This window comes from Capra hircus, chromosome 6, assembly GCF_001704415.2.
Source record: "Capra hircus breed San Clemente chromosome 6, ASM170441v1, whole genome shotgun sequence".
In the NCBI taxonomy this organism is placed as follows: Eukaryota; Metazoa; Chordata; class Mammalia; order Artiodactyla; family Bovidae; genus Capra; species Capra hircus.
In genome coordinates, this window is record NC_030813.1 from 71,621,451 (window position 1) to 71,644,464 (window position 23,014).

Genomic DNA, 23,014 nt, shown 5'->3' on the forward strand with positions numbered 1-23,014 from the left:
GAGTCCTTTATAACGTGCATGCAACTCATGTTGCCTACCTACTTCCCAGTGATGGATAGCCTGTTCCCTCCACCCACCCCATTACCTCCTTGTGTCTGCCCCCATATACGGTTCTGTAGGAGAATATGTTTGGGCTGCATACCCAGGAGAGGGATATTCTAGAGCATGGGGATATCTAGGTGGCTTTCCAGATGGCTGTTCTCAGTGCTGGAGGCATGTGGTTCCAGGCAGTTCTGGTCTGTCCTGAGCACAGGTCAAAGAGGCAGAGTCACAGGTGATTGCAGTTAGAAATACTAAGTTTTGAGTGCGCTTGAATGGTGAATGACAAAGGACAATGACAGCATACTGACAATGTCAGCTAAACTCTCCAAGCTTTAGTCTCACTTCCACCAGTTCATTTGTCTGTTCTTACACCCTCATTATGCCTTTTTTATTAGTACAGTATAGTATTTTTTGATATCTGGTAGGGAAAGTTCCTTAGCTACTGGCAGACCTTTATTTTTCTGTATCAATTGTAGGTTAAATTTATAAATTTTCCAAACAAAAGTTAAGTGGAATTCTGATTGGGGTTACATTGATTTTACGGAATCTACATAAACTATTTGGGGAGAATCAATATTTTTCTTACATTAAATTAATTGTTCCATCCAACAGCAAAGAATGTCTCTCCAAATATTTGCATTATCTTCTAATTCCTTTATTAAAATTTGATTTTTTTCATATAAGCCATTGTGTATTTTTGGTTAATTCCTAAATACTTATAGCTTTTGTTGCCATTGTGAATGATGTAGTATTTTCATATTACTTTTTCTTAGTGAAAAGAAATGTTAGTGATTCTTGTATATTGGTATTATATCCAAAACTCTGCTGAATTCTCATCCTAGCTCTAATAGTTTGAAGTGAGAAATTCGTTAATGTAATTCATCACGATTATAGATTAAAGGAGAAAAGGCATGTCAACTTAAAAAAATGCACAAAGTGAAAGCTGCAAGTTAAGTTTTATTTGGGGCAGTAGAAGGCAATGGCACCCCACTCCAGTACTCTTGCCTGGAAAATCCCATGGACAGAGGAGCCCGGTGGGCTGCAGTCCATGGTGTCGCTAACAGTCACACACGACTGAGCGACTTCATTTTCACTTTTCACTTTCATGCATTGGAGAAGGAAATGGCAACCCACTCCAGTGTTCTTGCCTGGAGAATCCCAGGGACAGGGCAGCCTGGTGGGCTGCCGTCTCTGTGGTCACACAGAGTCGGACACGACTGAAGCGACTTAGCAGCAGCAGCAGCAGCATGAGGACTGTAGCCTGGGAGACAGCACCCCAGTTAGCTCTGAGAAACTGCTCCAAAGAGGTACTGGGAAAGGACAATTTATATGTGATTTTGGTAAAAGGAGAGTACATGCAATCAAGTGCATGTTTTTTTGAGGAGAGTTTCTGCTGGTCTTTTGAAGCTTCTGCTAGTCACAAGAGACAATTGTCAGCATGAAGGGTTTTAGTGCTTTTCTAGAGAAGAGGAGATATAAAAATTCAGATCATAAAACCAGTTCCTGAGAATATCTAACTATCTGAAGACTTGTCCTGCCAGTTTCCTGAAGCACAGAGTGCCTCACTTCTGCTCTCCACCCTGAACTTTTTCAGGAAGTGTTGAAGGTCAGCAGCTACAGCTGCACACGATTTAAACCTTGTAGAAGTAGATGACAAGCACCCACACAAGTGCCAATTTGTGGTTGACAGGCATATTGCTTATCTCAGTATTGGTGCAGGTAAAATATTTGATTAAGTTCACATTTTATTTAGGATTAACAAAACTCTTAAGAAAGGAGAAGAGAAATTCCTTAACTAAGTGAACATTATATAGCAGAATTCTAGAGGAAATTTATACTTTACAGAGATCCTTTAGCTACATTTACTGTATGTAAACATAGTACTGGAGGACTCTGGCCATTGCTTGGAAGAGGCTTTCCTGGTGGTTCAGATGGTAAAGAATTTGCCTGCAATGCAGGTGACCTGGGTTTGATTGCTGGGTTGGGAAGATCCCCTGGAGATCCATTTTAAATGGATCCTTTCTAACTTATGGGAACTTTCTTGTCTTCTAAGACACAGACTACATTTTTAAATGCCCCTATTATCTTCAGAAAGAATGTGTATACTATTTAGTACATGTTTTTTAAAATATTTCTAATAGCTCAAATTCATGAATTGTGTTGTTAGGTCTTTGACATATTTACTTATGTGCTATTTCCTTTAACTATCAGTTTTGAGAGAGGTATATTAAAATCTCCAACTACAAATGTTCATTTATCTATTTTTCCCTGAATTTCTATCAATTCTTAAATAAGTTTGGAGATTCTTCTGTTAATACAGGCTTCCCTGATAGCTCAGTTGGTAAAGAATCTATCTGCAATGCAGGAGACTCTGGTTTGATTCCTGGGTCGGGAAGATCCCCGGAGAAGGGGTGGGCTACTCATTCCAGTATTCTTGGACTTCCCTTGTAGCTCAGCTGGTAAAGAATCCACCTATAACACAGGAGACCTGGGTTTGATCCCTGGGTTGGGAAGATCCCCTGGAGAAGGGAAAGGCTACCCATTCCAGTATTTTGACCTGGAGAATTCCATGGACTACAGTCCATGGGGTCACTTTCACTTTCACTTCTGTTAATACATATTAATGATGGCTGTATCTTTTTGCTCTGTTGCTCTTTTATCAACATATGTTTATCTGTTAAAATGGTTCATGTACTTGAATCCTATTTTATCAGATGTTAAGACTGCTACTCCAACTTTTGTGCAGTTCATATTTATTTGGTGTGTCATTTTCCATTCTCAACCACTTTTGGTTTTCTACTTCAAGTGTGACTTTTACATAGACCATATTGCTGAATCTGTTTTTAACATCCGGTCTGATAATCTCTTTAAATGGTGTATTTTAGCACATTCATATTTATTCTCATTATTCTATTATTAGGATTTATTTCTGCCATCTTCACCATTTATAGTATTTTTGGTTTCTTTTCATCTTTCTTTCTTTCATTTAATAAAAAAAATTATGAATTCAGAATGTTGCTAAAATCACAAAGCTCAATTACATTATTTCACTTTACCATGATAATTTTAAAAAGGGTAAATTTCCACTAATTTGTGTAATGATAATTCTTTACCTCATTCCACAACTGTAATTCTTGTTCAGGCTGTAATCCTTGAGGCAATACTGGAGCACCTAAAAATAAAGTTATACTCACAAGTTAATGTTACAATATTTCTCCTAAAACTAAGCATTATGTATAGTTCATTTTTAGATGATATTTCTCATTTTTCACTGTATATCATCATTCTCCTAGTTCAATTAGGTATCTCCGGATTTGACTTAGTATAAGGATTCCCTGGTGTTTCAGTTGGTAAAGATCCCCCTGCAATGCGGGAGACTGGGGTTCAATCCCTGAGTGGGGAAGATCCTCTGGAGAAGAACATGGCAATCCACTCCAGTATTCTTGCTTGGGAAATCCCATGGACAAAGGAGCCTGGAGGGCTACAGTCCATGGAGTCCCAAAAGAGTGGGACATGACTTAGCAACTAAACCACCAGCAACCAAGGAGACATAATTATTAAACAAACTTTAACAACATTACAAAGACATTACTCTCAAGAGTGAAAGACTTATATGTCCGCACAAAAACTTGTGCATGAACATGCACAGTAGCATTATTCATAATAGCCCCGAAGTGTAAACACTCCAACTGTCCATCACCTGGTGAAGTAACAAAATGTAGTACATCCATACAATGGAAAACTGTGGTCCATAGAAAAGAATGAACTATTGACATATGCGGCAACAGAGATGAATCTCAAACAGATTGTGCTAAATCAAATAAGCAAATGCAAAAGATTATATTCATACATATAAATGTATGAATCCATTAATATGGAACATCCAGAGAAGGCAAATCTATAGCGCTAGATCACTGGCTGCTTAGGGCTGAGGATAGGAATGGGGACTGACTGCAAAGGGACATAACAGATCTTTGGAGGGTGATGGAAAATTCTATTGTTGTGATAGCCACACAACTCTTTCTTTTCTCTCTCTCTCTCTTCTTTTTGGTAGAGATGAATCAATACTTCATTTGTTAAGGAGAAGTAAAATTACTAAAAGTTTTGTAAAACAGAGCAAAAAAAGTAAGAAATCCATTCTACTTAATTCAGAATGCTTGAAGAGTCACTTATGCCCCTATGTATCATAATGCAGGAAGAAAAATTTATTACAGACACATTTTTTTTTAGTTTGGGTTTAATGCTGGCTTGACCTAAATATTATAAAGAAAGATATTCAACCAATTGAAATAACATTTTTCAAGTAAGATAATGCCTCCAGGGTATTCCTAATGTGATTATGAAAGAGAACTTAGATGATGAAGTATCACATAAAATCCATGTAAATGCATGAATACAATGTTGTAGCACAACTTTATGTAAACTTTATGTTTATTTGTATGTAAATCACTAGTACTTGCTATAACTAGTGGGGCTTCCCTGGTGGCTCAGATAATAAAGAATCTGCCTGCAATGCAGGAGATCAGGGTTCAGTCCTTTGGAAAAGGGAATGGCTACCCTCTCCAATATTCTTGCCTGGAGAATTCCATGGACAGAGGAGCCTGGTGGGCTATATAGTCCATGGGGTCGCAAAGAGTTGGACACAACTGAGTGACTAACACTTTAACTGGAAGGTTATACCTTTTGACCACCTTTATGAAAACTTATTTATACCATAAATCACAGATTAATTTAAAAAACAAACAAAAACTCTCAAAATATATGAAACATATTTTTAAAAAGGTAATGGCAGATATCCTTATAGGATAGAACTCTTTCAAATCAACAGAAAAAAAGGAAACATGAATAGGCAAATGGCTGCTCAACTCTTTGCTACTGCTAAGTCGCTTCAGTCGTGTCCGACTCTGTGCGACCCCATAGACAGCAGCCCACCAGGCTCCCCCATCCCCAGGACTCTCCAGGCAAGAACACCAGAGTGGGTTGCCATGTCCTTCTCCAATGCATGAAAGTGAAGAGTGAAAGTGAAGTCACTCAGTCGTGTCCAACTCTTAGCGACCCCATGGACTGCAGCCTATCAGGCTCCTCCACCCATGGGATTCTCCAGGCAAGAATACTAGAGTGGGTCGCCATTGCCTTTTCTGGCCCAACTCTTTAAGTCCACTTAAAAATCACTGAGTTACATAATTAAAACATAAATTTTATGGTACATAAACTGTATCTCAGTAAAGGTTTTTTAAAAAAAGAATTACTTGTTAAGGCCTTAATTATTGTTGAAATAAAATGTTAACTAGCTTATAGCCTCTAAAGTAATATTTTCTTCACAGGTTTAATTTTATAATTCATGCTGTATAAATTATAAATATTAAATGTAATTATTGTTTATTATATATATATATACATTTATTCTTACTAAAATTAAGAAAACACCCTTTTGTGAAAATGAAAGTGTTAGTCTCTCAGTCATGCCCGACTCTTCACAACTCCATGTACTGTAGCCCAGCAGGCTCCTCTGTCCATGGAATTCTCCAGGCAAGACTTCTGGAGTGGGTTGTCATTCCCTTCTCCAGGGGATCCTCCCGATCCAGGGATGGAACCTGGGTCTCATGCATTGCAGGTGGATTCTTTAGCATTTGAGCCACCAGGGAATCCACAGGCACTATGTTAAGCATCAAAACATGTCATGTCCTTAAACCTTTAAACCAACCTTTTAAGGTAGCCATTCTCCTTATTCCCATTTTAAGATGAGGAAACTGAAGGAAGGAAAGATTAAATAATTTGTCTCAGGTCACCAAAATATATACGTAGCAGAAGCAGATTTCAAATCAGTTCTGCGTGCAGGCTCGGTCATGTCTGACTTTTCGTGACTCGATGGACTGTAGCCCGCCAGGCTCCTCTGCACATGGGATTTCTCAGGCAAGAATATTGGAGTGAGTTGCCATTACCTCCTCTAGAGGATCTAACCCAGGGATCCAACCTGGGTCTCCTGTGGCTCCTGCATTAGCAGGCAGATTCTTTACCACTTGAGCCACCTGGGAAGCCCTCAAACCAGGTATGACCGATTCCAAATCCTAACAGATTTTTCCCCCTAATTCTACCACTTTTCAGTCAAGTCTTGCTTTGAGGTCACTCAAATTTATACTGTTATTGAAGCTAAGTTCTAATAAAAGTAACAGTATTTAACTACATTTTCTGTACCCAGCATTAGAAGTAACTTACATGGATCATGTAGTCCCTAGTCAAGAGTTCATTTATTTGAATCCCCTTTCATGGGACAGCTATTCTAAGTACACAAACAGTGTTACGCACTTCTCAATTATATATTTCTTATCCTAGCCCAAAGGTATATCTCAAAGTCACTATTGTCTGGTGACTGTTATTCTAAGTTGATTCTGTTTTCAGAAACAGATAAAGCTGTGCTTCTCAAATTTTTAGACAAAACATCTGGTGATCTGACTAAATGAGATTCTGATTCAGTGATTTGGGTACAAGTCCAGGAATCTGCATTTCTAGCAAGCTTCCTGGTGATAAACTGATGCGGCTAGTCCATGGATAACAGTGAACAGCCAGAGGCAGTGAGCACTGCATTGCAGAAACAGAGGATGCCTCTTATTTGACAGAACTAGGCAGCTCAAAGCAACATTTTAGGTGTAAGGTTTTTAACAAGTCTGAATAATCCCAAAAGAGGGATACAAATATTCTCATGAAAAAAATCTAACAGGCCATCGGACCATTCCTTATAGCTTCAATGCATCACTCACCTACTGTTACTAAGCGTACACAACTTTGAAAAATAGGAAGGTGAAAGAAAGGGCGATAAAGGGAGAGAGCAGTATTTGATTGAAGAGAACCAGAGTCAAGTACGATGCAAGGAAATACACAAGGAATTTTACTTGTTGGATGCAGTCTACACCTGCCTGTACTTTTGATTTCTCCACTCATCACACCAGGGTTAATCTCTGTTTGACAGGGCATTTCTGTGTAAAGAACACAATTTCATATTCTTTCTTTGCTTGACCATCCTCTACCCTCCAGTAAAAGTGGAAGCACCCCCTACCTACAGCCTTACCAAGACCTTTGAGACTTTGTCTCCTTCCATGTCCCCAAGCTGGCCCGGGCCATACCAAAACTGCCACTGTCTAACTTAGTCCCAAATATTTATATAATAAAAAAGGGATACTTTGTGGCTCTTACACAAAACACATAAGCACAGTCTCAGGGTAGAAGGTTAGAGAAACCAGAATTTTTAAATGTTTACCTATAATTTGTAGAAAAGCATTAATATCCTATGGCTGAATCCAAACATAAGAGGAAAAAATGTCCCCTTTGTCTATTTGTTAACTAAAGTTGATGTGCTTCTCCTCTCAACATACCCAGGATGTGGGCTTTACATTATCAAATAGTAGTGCTAGACACTTTCCCAAATACTGTCAGGACAGTGCCACTCTCTTCTATATCCTGAAAACAGCATTGGATTTTTTTTTTGTTTTTGCTTTTAATTTTTATTAAAAGTAGGACTTTTATTAACAGTAGAGCTTCCCAGGTGGCACAGTGGTAAAGAATCTGCCTGCCAATGTTGGGTTTGATCCCTGGGTCCAAAAGATCTCCTGGAGTAGGAAATGGCAACCCACTCCAGTTTTATTGGCTGGAAAATTCCATAGACAGGAGCCTGGTGGGCTACGATCCATGGGGTCACCAAGAGTTGGACACAACTAAGTGCACACACACAGTTGACTTACAACGTTGTATTAACAACTGCACTATTTTTGATCAATTTCAAGACTTATATTTAACACTATCTCATAAAGGGAAATCTTTAGTTTTATACTGAACAATATAACTAATGCAAATAATATGGATCAACAGCTTGGGCATCTGTAAATACACCAGGTGTAAGAGAAAGAAAAGCAGATCCTGCTATTCTAAAAGTAGTGTCCATTTTCTTTTCTCATTGCTAGTACTTAGCCAGTGTAGGATTTGGAAATCAGAAATCATTACTGCTGACTGAATTTCAAGAACTATTTCATGAGTAGGAAAAGACACTTCTTAATTTAGTCTTGAGCACTTCATCACTTCTTGTCAGAGGCCCTGTCAAGAGATATTTTGTTGCAGATATCCAAAGGTACCTCTCTTTAGGAAATTTCTGTCTTCATTTTAATGTTCTTTGAATGGTAAACTGTTTCCAGCCACCAACTCTGTGGCTGGCCCTTTGCCTTTTTATTGCCATTGCAGCTCTGCTAACTCATTTTTGCCGAGGATGCTACACTTATTGACACAATTTTGCCCCCCCCAACCCCGCCCACCCCATCCCCAGCTTTGTGGCATTTGCTTTGTTTTTTGATACATCCACTTGCACCTTGCATAATGATTAACCTTGGTGGATTGTCTCCTGGCTTGGCTTATGTATGTCAAGCTTCCCCTCCAGTGCTAATTGTCAGGGCTCAGGAATATAGCAGATCACCAGGGCAGATCAGATGAGAGTAAATGCACCCTCTTCCCTTCTCATCACATTTTTAGAGGGATAAAATTAATTTTTTAGTATTAACAGCAGGTCTGAAGGGGAAAGAAGACACAAAAGGGTAGTCTAGGGGGATTTCTGTGTAGGGAAAGAGGTATCTCATCCCTTAACTTGAGAAACAGTGGGGATATTTAAGAGATGATTGGTCAACCAGCAGATACCCTCTTTTGGAAACAACACCCCAAACTTGATGTTTTTAGAAAATGGCTGCTGCTTCCTGTAGTTTCTGCCCAATCACCAGTAGCCTGAAAATTCCCCTGTATCTCCGTGCTAAAAGTTCTCTCTCACTGATGCAAAATTCACTGCAAGCATATAGTACTTAACATGCATGGAAAGTATATTTGCTTCGCAGAGAAAAAATTAAACTGTGACCATCTGCTTTCTGAATAAGGTAGATAAAAGCGACCATCCTAATTTTACCAATAACAAATTTAAAACGGAAAAAGATTAACGTGACTTTGCAAAAGGCATGCTGTATCGCTGCTGAATATGCGATGGAGAAGGTTTAGGTCTCCTAGCTTCTATTGCTTACATTTCACAACCAAATTACCCTGCTTTTCAAGCCGAGGAGTCCCCACCTCTCTGAATCTCAAACGCCCCAAGGAAAGGGGGAAAACAATGAAAGGACAGCAATAAAAATAGCTCTATTAGGAAAAGAATGATGTGTCAGTTCCCCCACCTCTAAAAGGGGGCTGGGCTACAGGTTAGGGAAGGTTCCCACACTAATCGCTTTAAGTCCTAACATTACGGACAATTATGAAACGGCCCTCCCTTACACTACTGAGAGGAGAGCAGAGGGAAACTAAGGGGACCCGTTGCGGATCCAGAAAATTCAAGATCTTAGTAGGGCTGCCGCTGGCCCAGGAGGGCCCTAGCTCAAAGCTGGGAGATGAGGGATGGTCCCCTCAGGCTACTTGGAAAGGTAACCTTAAGGGAGCAGGGAAGTGATCTTTTCCACTGGAACAGGTTATATCTACCCTACCCCAAGTCCCAAGCTTCGGACACCCCTTCCAGACCTTGCTTTTGCTCTCCCCCCATCTTCCCTCTAGGCCACGGCTTCACTGGTGGTTCAGATGGTAAAGAATTCTGCCTGCCAATGCAGGAGACCCAGGTTCAATCCCTGGGTCGGGAAGATCCCCTGGAGGAGGAAATGGCAACCCACTCCAGTATTCTTGCCTGGAGAATCCCAAGGACAGAGGAGCCTGGCGGGCTACGCTCCGTGGGGTCTCAAAGAGTCGGACACGACCGAGCAACTAACACTTTCACTTCCTCTAAGCGAGGCACAGAAGTCCTTGTTACTATCGAAGCACAGAGCCCACGCTCTCCCTTTCCATTCTGCTAGAAAGGGGCTTGTTACTGCTCAGGGTTACCTGAACAGTCCGGAGCTCACTCACCAAGAAAGGTGAGCATTTTCCACGTTGACCTCGCATCACACCCACTCTAGTTTTGCTTCATTGTCAATCCCTCCAGTAATTGTAATCAAAGGAAGAGCATTTTGATTTTCACTATTTTAACTCCCGTTACCCATAAATCAAGCGGGCTGGACATCCCGAGTCTGAGGGGGCTGCCCGGCTTGGGAGATTCCCCCAGGCCCAGATCCAGGCTCGAGCCGGGCCACAGACACGTGCGCCCTGGCTACCCTGAGGTGGCGACCAGTGCGCCGCGGCACGAGGGTGTGGCAAATCCCACCAGCCAAGAGTAAAGACGAGAAAAGGAGATAAGAGATCGAGGAATGGAGCGGGGACAGGAGGCACTGGACTGGACGCGGCGCGGGTGTCCCAGGGGGCGCGGGGTCCTCTTACCTCCGCAGTCGTCCGCGCAACAAGACAGCAGTAGCAGCAGCAGGAGCGGGGACCCGGCGGCCACATGCCCCGCCGGCGGCTCGGGGCCACGGCTCGCGGCTCGCAGCATCCCGGGACCCTGCGCTGCACCTGCCGCGCACTCCGAGCAGTGCTCCGGTTCAGCTTCCGCGTCCCCGGCGCGCTGTTCTCCCGGCTCCGCGTCCAGACAGACAGCCCCACGCGCTGCCAACTTTTAAATCTCGCGGACACGTGAGCTGAGGCGGCTAGGTCCCCGCGCGCGCGTCACCTCCCGCCCCCGGCCTTCCTCGCGTCACTCCCAACCCGCCCCACCCCGCACCCCAGGCACGAGTTTCTGACTCAGGGCACCACGCATCTTTCACCCTCCTCGCCGTAGGGTCTCTGGAATGGAGGGTCATAGAATTCAAACGAAGCCTGTCCATTCCCTTCTTTGGAAGCACTGAAGGGGAGCCGGAGGGGAATGCAAACCAGGCGGCCAGCAGAGGCTGGTATCCCGGCTTTTACACTTGGTGGTGGCGATGCTCTGCCAGAGACGACCCGTCTGCACCCTCCCCGGAAAGCCTTCTCTGCCCCACCCGACTGTGCGGCACCTCTTGTCCAGGAGCCACCTCGGTGCAAGCACCTCTGTTCTGTTGCCGTGTTCATCCCCAGCTCTTGGTACACGCCCAGGGGATCTTAGAGCAGTACTGGCTCATGGTGGATAGTTAGTGTTAGTCGCTCAGTCATGTCCGGTCTTTGCGACCTCATGGACTGCAGCCCACCTGTCTCCTCTGTCCGTGGAATTTTCCAGACAAGAATACCAGAGTGGGTTGCCATTTCCTTCTCCAGGGGATCTTCCCAACTCAGGGATCGAAACTGGGCCTCCTGCACTGCAGGCAGATTGTTTACCGACTGAGCCACCAGGGAAGGTGGTGCTGTGCTTAGTCGTTCAATCGCAACTCTTTACGACCCCATGGACTGTAGCTCGGCAGGCTCCTCTGCCCATGGGGATTCTCTAGGCAAGAATACTGGAGTGGGTTGCCATGCCCTCCTCCAGGGGATCTTGCCAACCCAAGGATCAAACTCAGGTCTCCCACATTGCTGGCAGATTCTTTACCCTCTAAGGCACCAGGGATGGTGTTCCCCAAATTCCTATCAGGTCTGAGATCTTTTAGGGGAAAGTAGTTGTCTGTTAAAGACAGTTAAAAAAAAAAAAAAAAAGGACTGCTGAGGCTTGACCACATAGACCTTTCTAAGTTCTGGAAGGTCTTGACTCTCCTGTGGAATTGCAAGCCTTAAGGTAACACCTCCCTTTCTGTGCATTTCTCCTGCTGTCACTTCCTAGCAGTTGCATTCTGATTTCCAGAGTGACCTGACTTCTACTATCCCTCTCTGCAGTTTCCTTCCTAGGGGGAAATATCCATGAAACAGACTTCTCCAGCGCACTAGCTGATGTGGCCTTAATTTCCTCTTCCAGAAACAAGGAAGAGGGATCTTATTTGACCTCCTTTTGAAAGGAACGCTGAGGGAAGGGTAGAAAAGGAAATACACTAACATTTCTTAAGGGACATCTTTATGGCAGGCACCTTCCCATGCTATGCATTTAATATTCAGGGCATCTCGGGGATGTGAAAGTACTTTATTATGATTCTCACTTGATGAGCTTAGAGATATTAAACAATCCACCCAAGGATATCAGGCTTCCCTTGTGGCTCAACTGGTAAAGAATCTGCCTGCAATGTGGGAGAACTGGGTTTGATCCCTGGGTTGGGAAAATCCCCTGGAGAGGGGAAAGGTTACCCACTCCAGTATTCTGGCCTGGAGAATTCCATAGACTGTATAGTCCATGGGGTCACAAAGAGTCGGATATGACTGAGTGACTTTATATACATATATATATATATATATATAAAGATATCAGCATGTGAGGGAGCCACTGGTCATTCTACTCTGTAAAGATGCTTCTCCTCTAAATCAGGGATTTTAATGTATCAGACATGCGCTGTACAGTCCACTACAGGCAAGGCATGTCCTTAAGGATACATTTACTAGTCTTCCTAAAGGATATTACAGTTTGATAAAGGACCCCAAATCTATACTCAAATAGCTGTATTACAAGGCCAATGGGATAATGCTCTGTCATAAATACAGAGAGGCAAGAGAGTAACCCTGATAGAGTGAAAAAGTAATGCCTACACTTTAAAGTTCTTTATATCCATGAAACACGTGAGCAAGGCCATATTATATGGAGTCTGGTCCAGGTTCAAAGATGGATGAGAATAGATTTAAGATTGCATGTGCTTTTATTTATTCCCAAAGTAGTGAAAAAACATTGAGTACAGAGGATGTAAATGAAGTAAGGATGTGGGTGGGTGGAGGGGGCTCTGGTTTCCCACTGCCTTGCTTGTATCTCCTGGAAGCACACTGAAAGATCACTAGTTTCGGCCGCCTTTGTGGGTGAGATGTCAATGAAAACAGAGAAGCCTGAAATAGTGGGCTTGATGCTTTTCAATACTTCTAGAGGTCAGGAAAAGAAATGACTCATGTATGACAAGTTTTTTCTGCATGAATCAGGCTGCTCTGGATGTTCTGATACATGGCCCTTGGTACATGTATGCAAGACTTTTCTGAATTAGAGTAGTAATAATAATAATAATAATAACCTAGCAATAGTGTTATTAGGTCATAGATCCAGTTAAACTATGGATTGTTTTCCAATGCGTTGTACCAATTTATACATCAAAAGAGGACAAGATGGCTGGGGCATCACTGACCCAATGGACATGAGTTTGAGCAAGCTCCGGGAGATGGTGAAGGACAGGGAAGCCTGGTGTGCTGCAGTTGATGGGGTTGCAAAGAGTCAGACACGACTGAGCAACTGAACAAGAACAACACCCCACCAGTAGTGCATGAAGCTTCCATTGCTGCACATTTTTGTAAAAACCTTTGCCATACAGGTGGAGGTGGCATCTCATTGTGGATTTAATTTGCAATTCCTACTACTAATGAGGTTGAATATCTTTTCACAAAGGTATTGGCCATCATTGTTTTCTCTTCAGTGAAATGTCATTTATCTCTTTTCCATTCTTCCCCTTTGGGTTGTTAGGTTTTTCTTACCCGTTATAGAAATGCTTTATGCATCTGGAGCATTTGTTGGTTAATTGTGTGGCAACTCTTTCCTCCCTGCTTATGACTTTTCCTTTACTCAGTATATATGAGTTGTTATTTTTGAAGAAATGCTTTTTAAAAGTCTTGTAGTCAAATGAACATGCTATTGTATGACTTGGATGATAAGAGAAGATAGATGGGGGAATGAAGGAAAACAGACACTTTCCTAAGAGCAAAGGTACGGGGCGGGGGCTGGGGGGCATTCCACAAATGACTAAATGGAAGAAAGCTGATTCCCAAGGTCGTCTTTTGTCCAAGTATTCCAAAGAAGCTAGATTCCAAATCTCTACAGTAGAGGCTTAAGAATTTTCTTAGCATTCTGATCTTTATTTATATTGAGCTTATACATCAGTATATACCACCAGGTATAGTGCAGCATCTAAAGCATTCCTCCTTACTCTGCTCAAGACTGAAAGTTTGATTCTTGGTTCCATGCTGATTCCTCTCACCTATTTCTCTCTTGCAAATTGGCAACTGGATTTTGCTTTTTGTTTATAATCTATAAGAATGAAGGCTTGATTAGACCACGGCCCTTCAAACTACTGAGACCTGCTAGCTTGTGACTGGGGTATCTAGAAAAGTCATCATGGAGAGCATTAGGAAGGGGAGGATGGCTGAATGTCAAGAGAATGGGAGAATCAACAACAGATGGAAACTCAGGCAGGAAGGAGCTGGCAAAGTCTAGTAACAGGTAAAGAGATCCAGCTTTAGGAGCTGAGAAAAGGGGCACAATCTGGAAGATTTAGGAGTTCTAGGCAAAATAGCCATGCATTCCTTCAAATATTACTTGAGCACCTTCTAGGCTCCATTTTAGAAGCTTGGGATACAGCGGTAGCTAAGTTAAAGTCTTTGCTGTCATGGAGTTACAGGCATTGAAAGAGAGGCAGATAATAAGCAAATAAATAAATGAAACAATTTCAGATGGTAGTGAATGCTATAGAGAAATTAAAACAGAGTAATGATATGATAGATGGTGACTGGGAGCTGGGAAAAAGACACGACACAGGATCATCTAGGGTAGCCATTTGAGGGGATGATATGGGAGGCCTGAAAGATAAGAAATCAATCATAGAACGATCTATGAAAAAAAGAGTTCCAGGCAAAGAGACTATCACATGCAAAGGCCCTAAGACAGAAACGGAAAGAAAAGCCAAGCCTGAAATGATCCAGGAGCAGAAGGAAGCCAATGGAACTGGTACAGAACTGTTACAGAGTAAGTACAGTATGGGGGGCTGATATTTGAAGTAGGCAAGGTAGGGTCCTGATCAGTGAAAGATTTTGGAGACTGCAAGAAGGAGTTCAAATTGTTCTCTAAGTAAAATAGAAAGCCTTTAGAGGATTCTAAGAGGAGTGAGGTGATTTGATTTACATTTGAAGAGCATCATCCTGGGTTTCGTGGAAAACTGTAGGCTGTAGGGGATCCCAGGAGAGGCAGGGAGAACACTGTAGAAATCCACACCAGGGCCAGAAAACTGGATGCAGTACTGATGTGTACTACACCATGGATGAACACTGAAAAGATTATGCTTAGTGGCTGCTGCTGCTGCTAAGTCGCTTCAGTCGTGTCCAACTCTATGCGACCCCATAGACGGCAGCCCACCAGGCTCCACCATCCCTGGGATTCTCCAGGCGAGAACACTGGAGTGGGTTGCCATTTCCTTCTCCAATGCAGGAAAGTGAAAAGTGAAAGTGAAGTCGCTCAGTCGTGTCCGACTCCTAGCGACCCCATGGACTGCAGCCCACCAGGCTTTTCCGTCCATGGGATTTTCCAGGCAAGAGTACTGCAGTGGGATATGCTCAGTGGAGAAAGACACAGAAGGCTACCTACGGTATGAGTCCATTTATACATAATATCCAGAAGAGGTAACTCCATACAGACAGAAAATAGACAAGTTTCCAGGGCCTGGGGAGAGAAAAGAGGGACTGCTAATAAGTATGGAGGATTCCTTTTGCAAGAGGTTTCCTTTTAAAGATGATGAAAATGTTCTGGAGTAAGACAGTGGCGATGTGAATATACTAAAAATCATTGAATTTGTACTTTAAAGGGGTGCATTTTATGGTATGTTAATTACATCTAAATTTTTTTTTTTTTTAAAGGAAGAAGTCCAGGTCAGAAACAATGTTGGTGGCAGTCTTTGCAATTTAGCAAAAGAAATATTTGTCTATTTTTGGCATGAAATATCCAAAATTTGCTATTTAATACCTGGATGTTCTTGATAACTATGACACCACCTCCCCTTAAACTTTGTGAAGCCATTCACCTAAGACATGTCTGTATCAATGACCATGCTATAGTCACTAACTATAACTTCTTTCAGGGCAGAAAATACTTTATAAACCCCAGATGGAAAATGTTGGTCTTTATAGTCACTTTGATATAACTGTTAACTATGAATAGAATCATTATATAAATAATGGCAAGTGGATACTATTTGTGAAATAATGATGACCTGTTCTTAGTGATTAGCAGGATACTCACTCATTCATTCACCAAGTATTTATTAAGCCAGTGTCTGCTGTAAGATTTATAGACTAACAAAATATTAAAAATTCTGTATCCTGTTTTAGCTCTTCTAAGACCACCTGTACCCTGTCATGCATCTTCCCAATTATCTGTTATTTATTTCTTATGTGCATGTAGGATGATCTATTTAGAAATACCACCCTGATTCCAAATTTGAAATTTAAAGAAAAGTTTTTGCTTAAGGGTATCTAATCTGAAAAGTAATGTTCTGCTGAGATTATAGTAGTTAAAAGCAAATTACTCCAGGGATTTACCTGGAGGTCCAGTGGTTAGTACTTCGCCTCCAACATAGGTGGTGCTGATTCCATCCCTGGTTGGGGACCTAAGATCTTGCGTGCCTTGAGGCCAAAACACCAAAACATAAATCATAAGCGATATCACAACAAGTTCAATAAAGACTTTTAAAATGGTCCGTATGAAAAGCAAGCTATTAATACTTCAAGGACTCAGTTCAGCCTATGGTCTCTTAAGTAGAATTCTGGACAGAAGCCAATTGTGGAGCTACTGAGCTTGGGTTCAAAGGGAGTAGTCATTAGTAGCAACTGCAGGAAAACAGACCAAATGATTGGGGATCTGTTTGCTTCTGAAGATGAGTATCTATTACTTAGTGACAAGGATACTTTTCAGCTTTTTCTACAAACAGCTTTGGTATCTGGATGAAACTTCCAGTTTACAGCTGCATTTGCCTTTGCTTTGAACAATAATATTTCATAGATTTCATGGTAACTCCAATAATCCCAACTATTCTTTTTCCCATCTATGTTTTCAAACTAGGTAGCTATCAACCTCTCTGCTTTCAGGAAGATCTCCTGATTCAGAGTGACTTTTCAATGAACAACACTGTACTGAGAAATCAACCCAGAAGAAACATGCTTCTAAAATCTAAAAGATAACAAAAGAATAATGAATACAATAAATGGAGGACCACAGATCAAATACATCCACATTTCTTAAGACTTTCTGTTGTAGGATTATTAACTTTGCCCTGATAAAGATGTAGCAGATCATAAAATTTAAGAAACACAACATGATCCTTTACAGGGCAGGGAAACTTTTCTTCTTTTGTCAAATTATTTGATAAAATTTATTTTAAACAGTTTATAGAAATAATGGGCAACATTAATAAAAGTCCCTTCACCCAAGGTTGTTTTTCAGGTTCTTCCAATGCACATAGTGACTGTGATGTAGACTAGTAGTGAATAATAGCTTTATATGTCCAAGAGACATTCTTGCTAATGTCTTTGCAAAAGGAGCTCGATTTCATATCTCCTATCTCCTACACTTAGGAGGATGTGGCTGGAGACACAGTCGGTGAGTTCTCTCAGTACAGGCCAGAGAAGGTTGATGTGCAGCCTGAAAGCAGCATAGGTTTTTCTCAGAGATCCTTTAGAGATAAATCCCTTTTGAGAAAAGTTATAAGAGAATTTTTTAAAAAGCAAAAAGTCAATAACTTTTTGCAGTTACATTGACACCTACAAGGCTAGATTTTCACATGATAGGTGTTCCGAGGGGAAAGCCATCATAGAAAGGCAGCACCATTATTGCTAATTTGAAACATGATGTTAAAAAAAAAAAATTCCAGTCCGTGGAAGGCAGAATCATTCTTTGTTCCTTAAATTGCAATTACAATATTAATACATACTAATGAAAGATCTATTAGAGTTTCTTGATGTGTTTATGAATCGCATCATGGCAAAGCTGGCAGCAAACAAATACTTCCTGACATATGAAGCTGTATACAAATGAAAACGCAAATGACAGCCATAAAAATACAAGGATAGCTAAAGTAAAATTTATTATTTCTACACAATAAGTTGTACATCCATTTCTTATCATAGACTGGCTTTTCAATCTATTTTAAAAGGAATCAAAATATTACATTTTCTAAAGACATCTATATTTATGAAAAATACATAATTTCTCTACATAGATAAGTTAATTTTTGAACAATAATATAAAAAATAAATAATTGAAAAAAATAAAGAAAAATTGATATTATTCGATCTTCCGAAAAATGCTAAAATAAAATAATCAAAAGAGACCTGGAATGAGTTTCTGAATATAAAAACAAGTGACATTTCAGTTAGTATCATAAAAGAAGTAGTCACTACTCATTTTATCTCTAGTGTCTCAAATAATTTTAGCTCTGATTTTTTAAGCGGACCACAGAGATATGAAATTCTCAAAGTTGTGTATGGATGTATGTCATGTTGCTTTAAATTAAATACTAGATGATATTATTCTGAGAAATTTAAGATATTTCTGAGAAGAATAAAATGAGTCATTTTTGAGTAGTTTATTCTCCTTGTTCATCTGTGAGGTGATCAAATACCCTTTTCCTCAAAAATATATCACAGGTCTTTTTTTCTATATTTTCACTCATTAAATATGTAAGCTACTTTCAATCTTGAATTTCAGCCCAAATTTGAGCTTCTAAACAGCTTAAAAGGAAAACGCAGAAGTAGACAAGTTTAGAGAAAACTGAAAATTAGGCCAAACAAAATTAGGGCAATCATTGCCTTAACTTGGTGTGTTCCCAAGCAAATCAACCCTGATATTCTCATCACGACATCTATATGTTTAATGGTTTAACTACCAACACTTGATGTGGTATAAACGGTGATATCCCTTATAATAATATCAGAGTGAGAAAGCGATCTTTCTCTGCATAAGGCATTGCTTAGACCCTTCCTGGGTTGTATTTCCTATTCTGTCCTAGTTAGTGTGGGAGACTCAAGAATCTGGAATTTATAAAGAAAAGAGTCAATAAATATACGGTAGAAAATAAAAATAAATATAGAAATGCTGTTGAAAACTGGTATTATCTAACGAGGAGAGCAAGAGTTCTTAGGGGGAGTAGGACCTCATGATTGAGAACTTGAGCAGTGGAGCTGGACAGTCTGGCTCTGAGTCAGGGAGTACCATTTACTAGCTGAAAGATAGGGTAATTATCAACCTTTGGAAGATTCAGTTTTGATTATTTGTAAAATGTGAGGTGAAAGTCACTCAGTTGTGTCTGACTCTTTGCAACCCCATAGGCTATACAGTCCATGGAATTCTCAGGCCAGAATACTGGAGTGGGTAGCCTTTCCCTTCTCCAGAGGATCTTCCCAACCCAGGGATCAAACCCAGGTCTCCCACATTGCAGGTGGATTCTTTACCAGCTGAGCCACAAGGGAAGCCTATTTGTAAAATAGGAGTGTATAATTGTTTTTTCTGCATAATGTCCCTTCCTTTGGAAAACCACTCCTTTTGCTGTAAGAATCTCACATGATTCAAGGATTTATCCCTGCCTTTGCCTCAGAGCTACAGCAAAAGCTCTGTCTTTCTCTGTGAGTCTGACGTATGAGGATCATGTGGGTTACCACACGCAGAGAAGCTATTCAGTTTTCATTCCAAGCCCAAAGAAGGACAATGCCAAAGAATGTTCAGACTACCCCCAGAACTGTGCTCATTTCACACGCTAGCAAGGTAATGCTCAAAATCCTTCAAGTTAGACTTCAGCAGTACATGAACTGAGAACTTCCAGATGTACAAGTTGGATTTAGAAAAGGCAGAGGAACCAGAGATCAAATTGAGAAATTCTGCTGTCTCATACAGAAAGGAAGGAAATTCTAGGAAAACATCTACTCTTGCTTCATTGACTATGCTAAAGCCTTTGACTAGATCACAACAAACTGGAAAATTCTTCAAGAGATGGGAACACCAGACCATCTTACCTGCCTCCTGAGAAACCTGTATGCAGATCAAGAAGCAACAGTTAGAACCAGACATGAAACAATGGCCTGGTTCCAAATTGGGAAAGAATTGAGTCGAGGCTATTTATTGTCACCTTGCCTATTATCATGAGAAATGTTGGGCTGGATGAAGCCCAAGTTGAAATCAAGATTGCCGGGAGAAATATGAATAACCTCAGATATGCAGATGATACCACACTAATGGCAGAAATCCTAGAGGAACTAAAGAGCCTCTAGATGAAGATGAAAGAGGAGAGTGCTTAAAACTCAAGATTCAGAAAACTAAGATCATGGCATCCGGTCCCATCACTTCATGGCAAATAGATGGGGAAACAATGGAAACAGTGAAACAGACTTCATTTTCTTGGGCTCCAAAATCACTGCAGATGGTGACTGCAGCCATGAAATTTAAAGATGCTTGCTCCTTGGAAGAAAAGCTATGACAAACCTAGACAGAATATTAAAAAACAGAGATATCACTTTGCCAACTAAAGTCTGTCTAGTCAAGGCTATGGTTTTTCTAGTAGTCATGTATGGATGTGAGAATTGGACCATAAAGAAGGCAGAGCACCAAAGAATTGATGCTTTCTAATTGTGGTGTTGGAGAAGACTCTTGAGAGTCCCTTGGACTGCAAGGAGATCCAACCAGTCAATCCTAAAGGAAATCAACCCTGAATATTCACTGAAAGGACTGATGCTGAAGCTGTAGCTCCAATACTTTGGCAACCTGATGCAAAGAGTTGACTGACTGGAAACAACTCTGATGCTGGGAAAGATTGAGGGCAACAGGATAAGAAGGGGATGACAGAGGATGGCATCACCAACTCAATGGACATGAGTTTGAGCAAACTCCGGGAGATAGCAAAGGACAGGGAAGCCTGGCATGCTGCAGGCTACAGGGTCTCAAAGAGTCAGATATGACTGAGAGACTGACAACAAAAGCGATGAGAAGTGGAGAGCCAGGGGAAGAGAGAGAGATGAAAATTGTTATACATATTGACATTTGGCTAGGCCTGAAGCTGGGTCCAGCCTTTGATGGAGTTAAGTATATCAAAAACTTCCATTTTTCTTTTAAGTTGGGATTCTTATATTTGCAACAGGAGAGGCACAAAATAAGTGCACGAGAAGTTTTACTATGTTGGCAATGATTGACAAGTGGAGGTGAAACAAAATCCATTTAATAGAAGAGACAATTTTGAAAACTTTAAAGTTTTACTGCATTTTTGTGTATCCATAATGAATAGTGGCAATGCCTAGAATAGGAAGAACAGACACAAGAAGGATGAGAACTAATTTACGCATGAAACTTCCAAGATCTAGACCCACCAATTTTTCAGGAAGGTGGAAGGAGGAGACAGGACAAATTATTATCATTACAATTTTTTTTTAACCACCCAGACTTTTTACTTAACATACAACTCAAGCTCTCATAAACTTTTTTATTTTGAAATAATTATAGATTCATAGAAATTGCCAATTTACAGAGAAGTGCTATGTGTTCTTTGCTTATTTCTCCCAAAAGTAGTACCTTGTAGTAGGAGTGTATGTATATGTGTGTGTGTGTGCTCAGTTGTATCCAACTCTTTGTGACCCCATGGGCTACAGCCTGCCAGGCTCCTCTGTCCATGGAATTTTCCAGGCAAGAATACTGGAGTGAGCTGTCATTCCCTTCTCCAGGAGATCTTCCTGACCCAGGGATTGAACCCATGTCTCTTGCATCTCCTGCATTGGCAGGCAGATTCTTTACTGTTGAGCCACCTGGGAAGCCAATAGATCAATATCAAAATCAGGCAAGTGACATTGGTACGATCCATAGAGCTTATTCAGATTTCATCATTTTTACATGCATTTGTGCGTGTGTGTATGTGTAGTTCTATGCAATTTTATCAAATGCACAGATTCTTGTAACCACCACCACAGTCAAGACGCAGAACAATTCCATCATCACAAAGCTCCCTGTTCTACCCTTTTTTATCCATATTCACCCCCTCATCTCTAACCCCAGCAGTCATTTGTTTTTCCTACTCTTTTGTTATTTTAGGAATGTTACATGAATGGAATCATATACTATGTTACCTTTTGAGAATGACTTTTTTTTTTCCCCACTCAGCACAATTTCCTTGAGATCCGTTCACATTGTTATATGCATCAGTAGGTTGTTCCCTTTTGTTATATTACATTCACCAGCAGAAGGGCATCTAAGTTTTGGCTATTGTGAAAAAAGCTCTTATGACTATTTGTGTACAGTTTTTGTGTTGACATTAGTTTTCACTTCTGTGGGATACATGCCTTGGAGTGCAATTGCTGAGTCATATGGTAAGTGTTTGTTTAATTTTATAAGAGACTGACTATTTCCCAGCATGGTGGTACTATATTACTTTCCCTTCAGCAAATAGTGATCCAGTTTCTGTGTATTGTTTTCAGCATCTGATGTTATCATTACTTTTATCTTAGCCCTTCTGATGGGTGTATGATGATAACTTGAGGGTTTAATTTGCACTCCGTTAATAGCTATTAAAGTTGTGGATCTTTTCATTTGCTTATTTGCCATCTGTATGTTCTTGGCAATTAAATGTATGTTAATGTCTTATGCCCCCCTTTTTTTAGGGTTTTTAAAATATTTATTTATTTGGCTGTTTCAGGTCTTAGCTGGGGCACAGGAATCTTTGTTGCATCATGAGGGATCTTTTTCTTTTCCTCTCTCTCTCTCTTTTTAATAGAACCATTTTCTAATTACATTGAGTTTTAAGAGCTCTTTCTGTATTCTAGATACAAGGCCATACATTGAGTACATAATTCAGAAATATTTTCTTCGTTTGGAGCTTGGCTTTTCATCCTTCTCATAAAGAGCAAATCAAAAAAATTTTTTTTTTGCCTGGAGAATCCCACGGACAGAGGAGCCTGGCAGGCTACAGTCCACGGGGTCTCACAGAGTCAGACATGACTGAATGATTGAGCACGCATGCAGAATATTTTAATTTTTATTAAAAATTTTATTGACATATAGTTGATGGACAATATTATATAAGTTTCAGGTATATAACTTATTGGTTCACAATTTTCAAAGGTTATACTTCACTTAGAGTTGCAATAAAATATTGGCTATCTACCCTGTGCTGTACCATATATCTGTGTACTATGTACTTTATACATAGTAGTTTGTACCTCGTAATCCCCTACCCCACTTTGGCCCTCCCCTCTTCTCTTCACTCTGGTAACCACTAGTTAG

At 40.7% G+C, this 23,014-nt stretch overlaps 1 protein-coding gene across 1 annotated transcript in view; it reads right to left on the reverse strand.

The window, feature by feature from the left end:
* The window catches only part of NMU (neuromedin U), a 30,332-nt gene extending 19,737 nt beyond the window's left edge, over positions 1-10,595 (reverse strand). Inside the window, exons 1-2 of the mRNA XM_013964524.2 lie at positions 10,360-10,595; positions 3,156-3,214 (exon numbers count right to left, since the gene is read on the reverse strand). Coding sequence (XP_013819978.2) covers positions 3,156-3,214; positions 10,360-10,468 — 168 coding nt within the window. The 5' untranslated portion in view covers positions 10,469-10,595. The remainder of the gene's footprint in view (positions 1-3,155; positions 3,215-10,359) is intronic.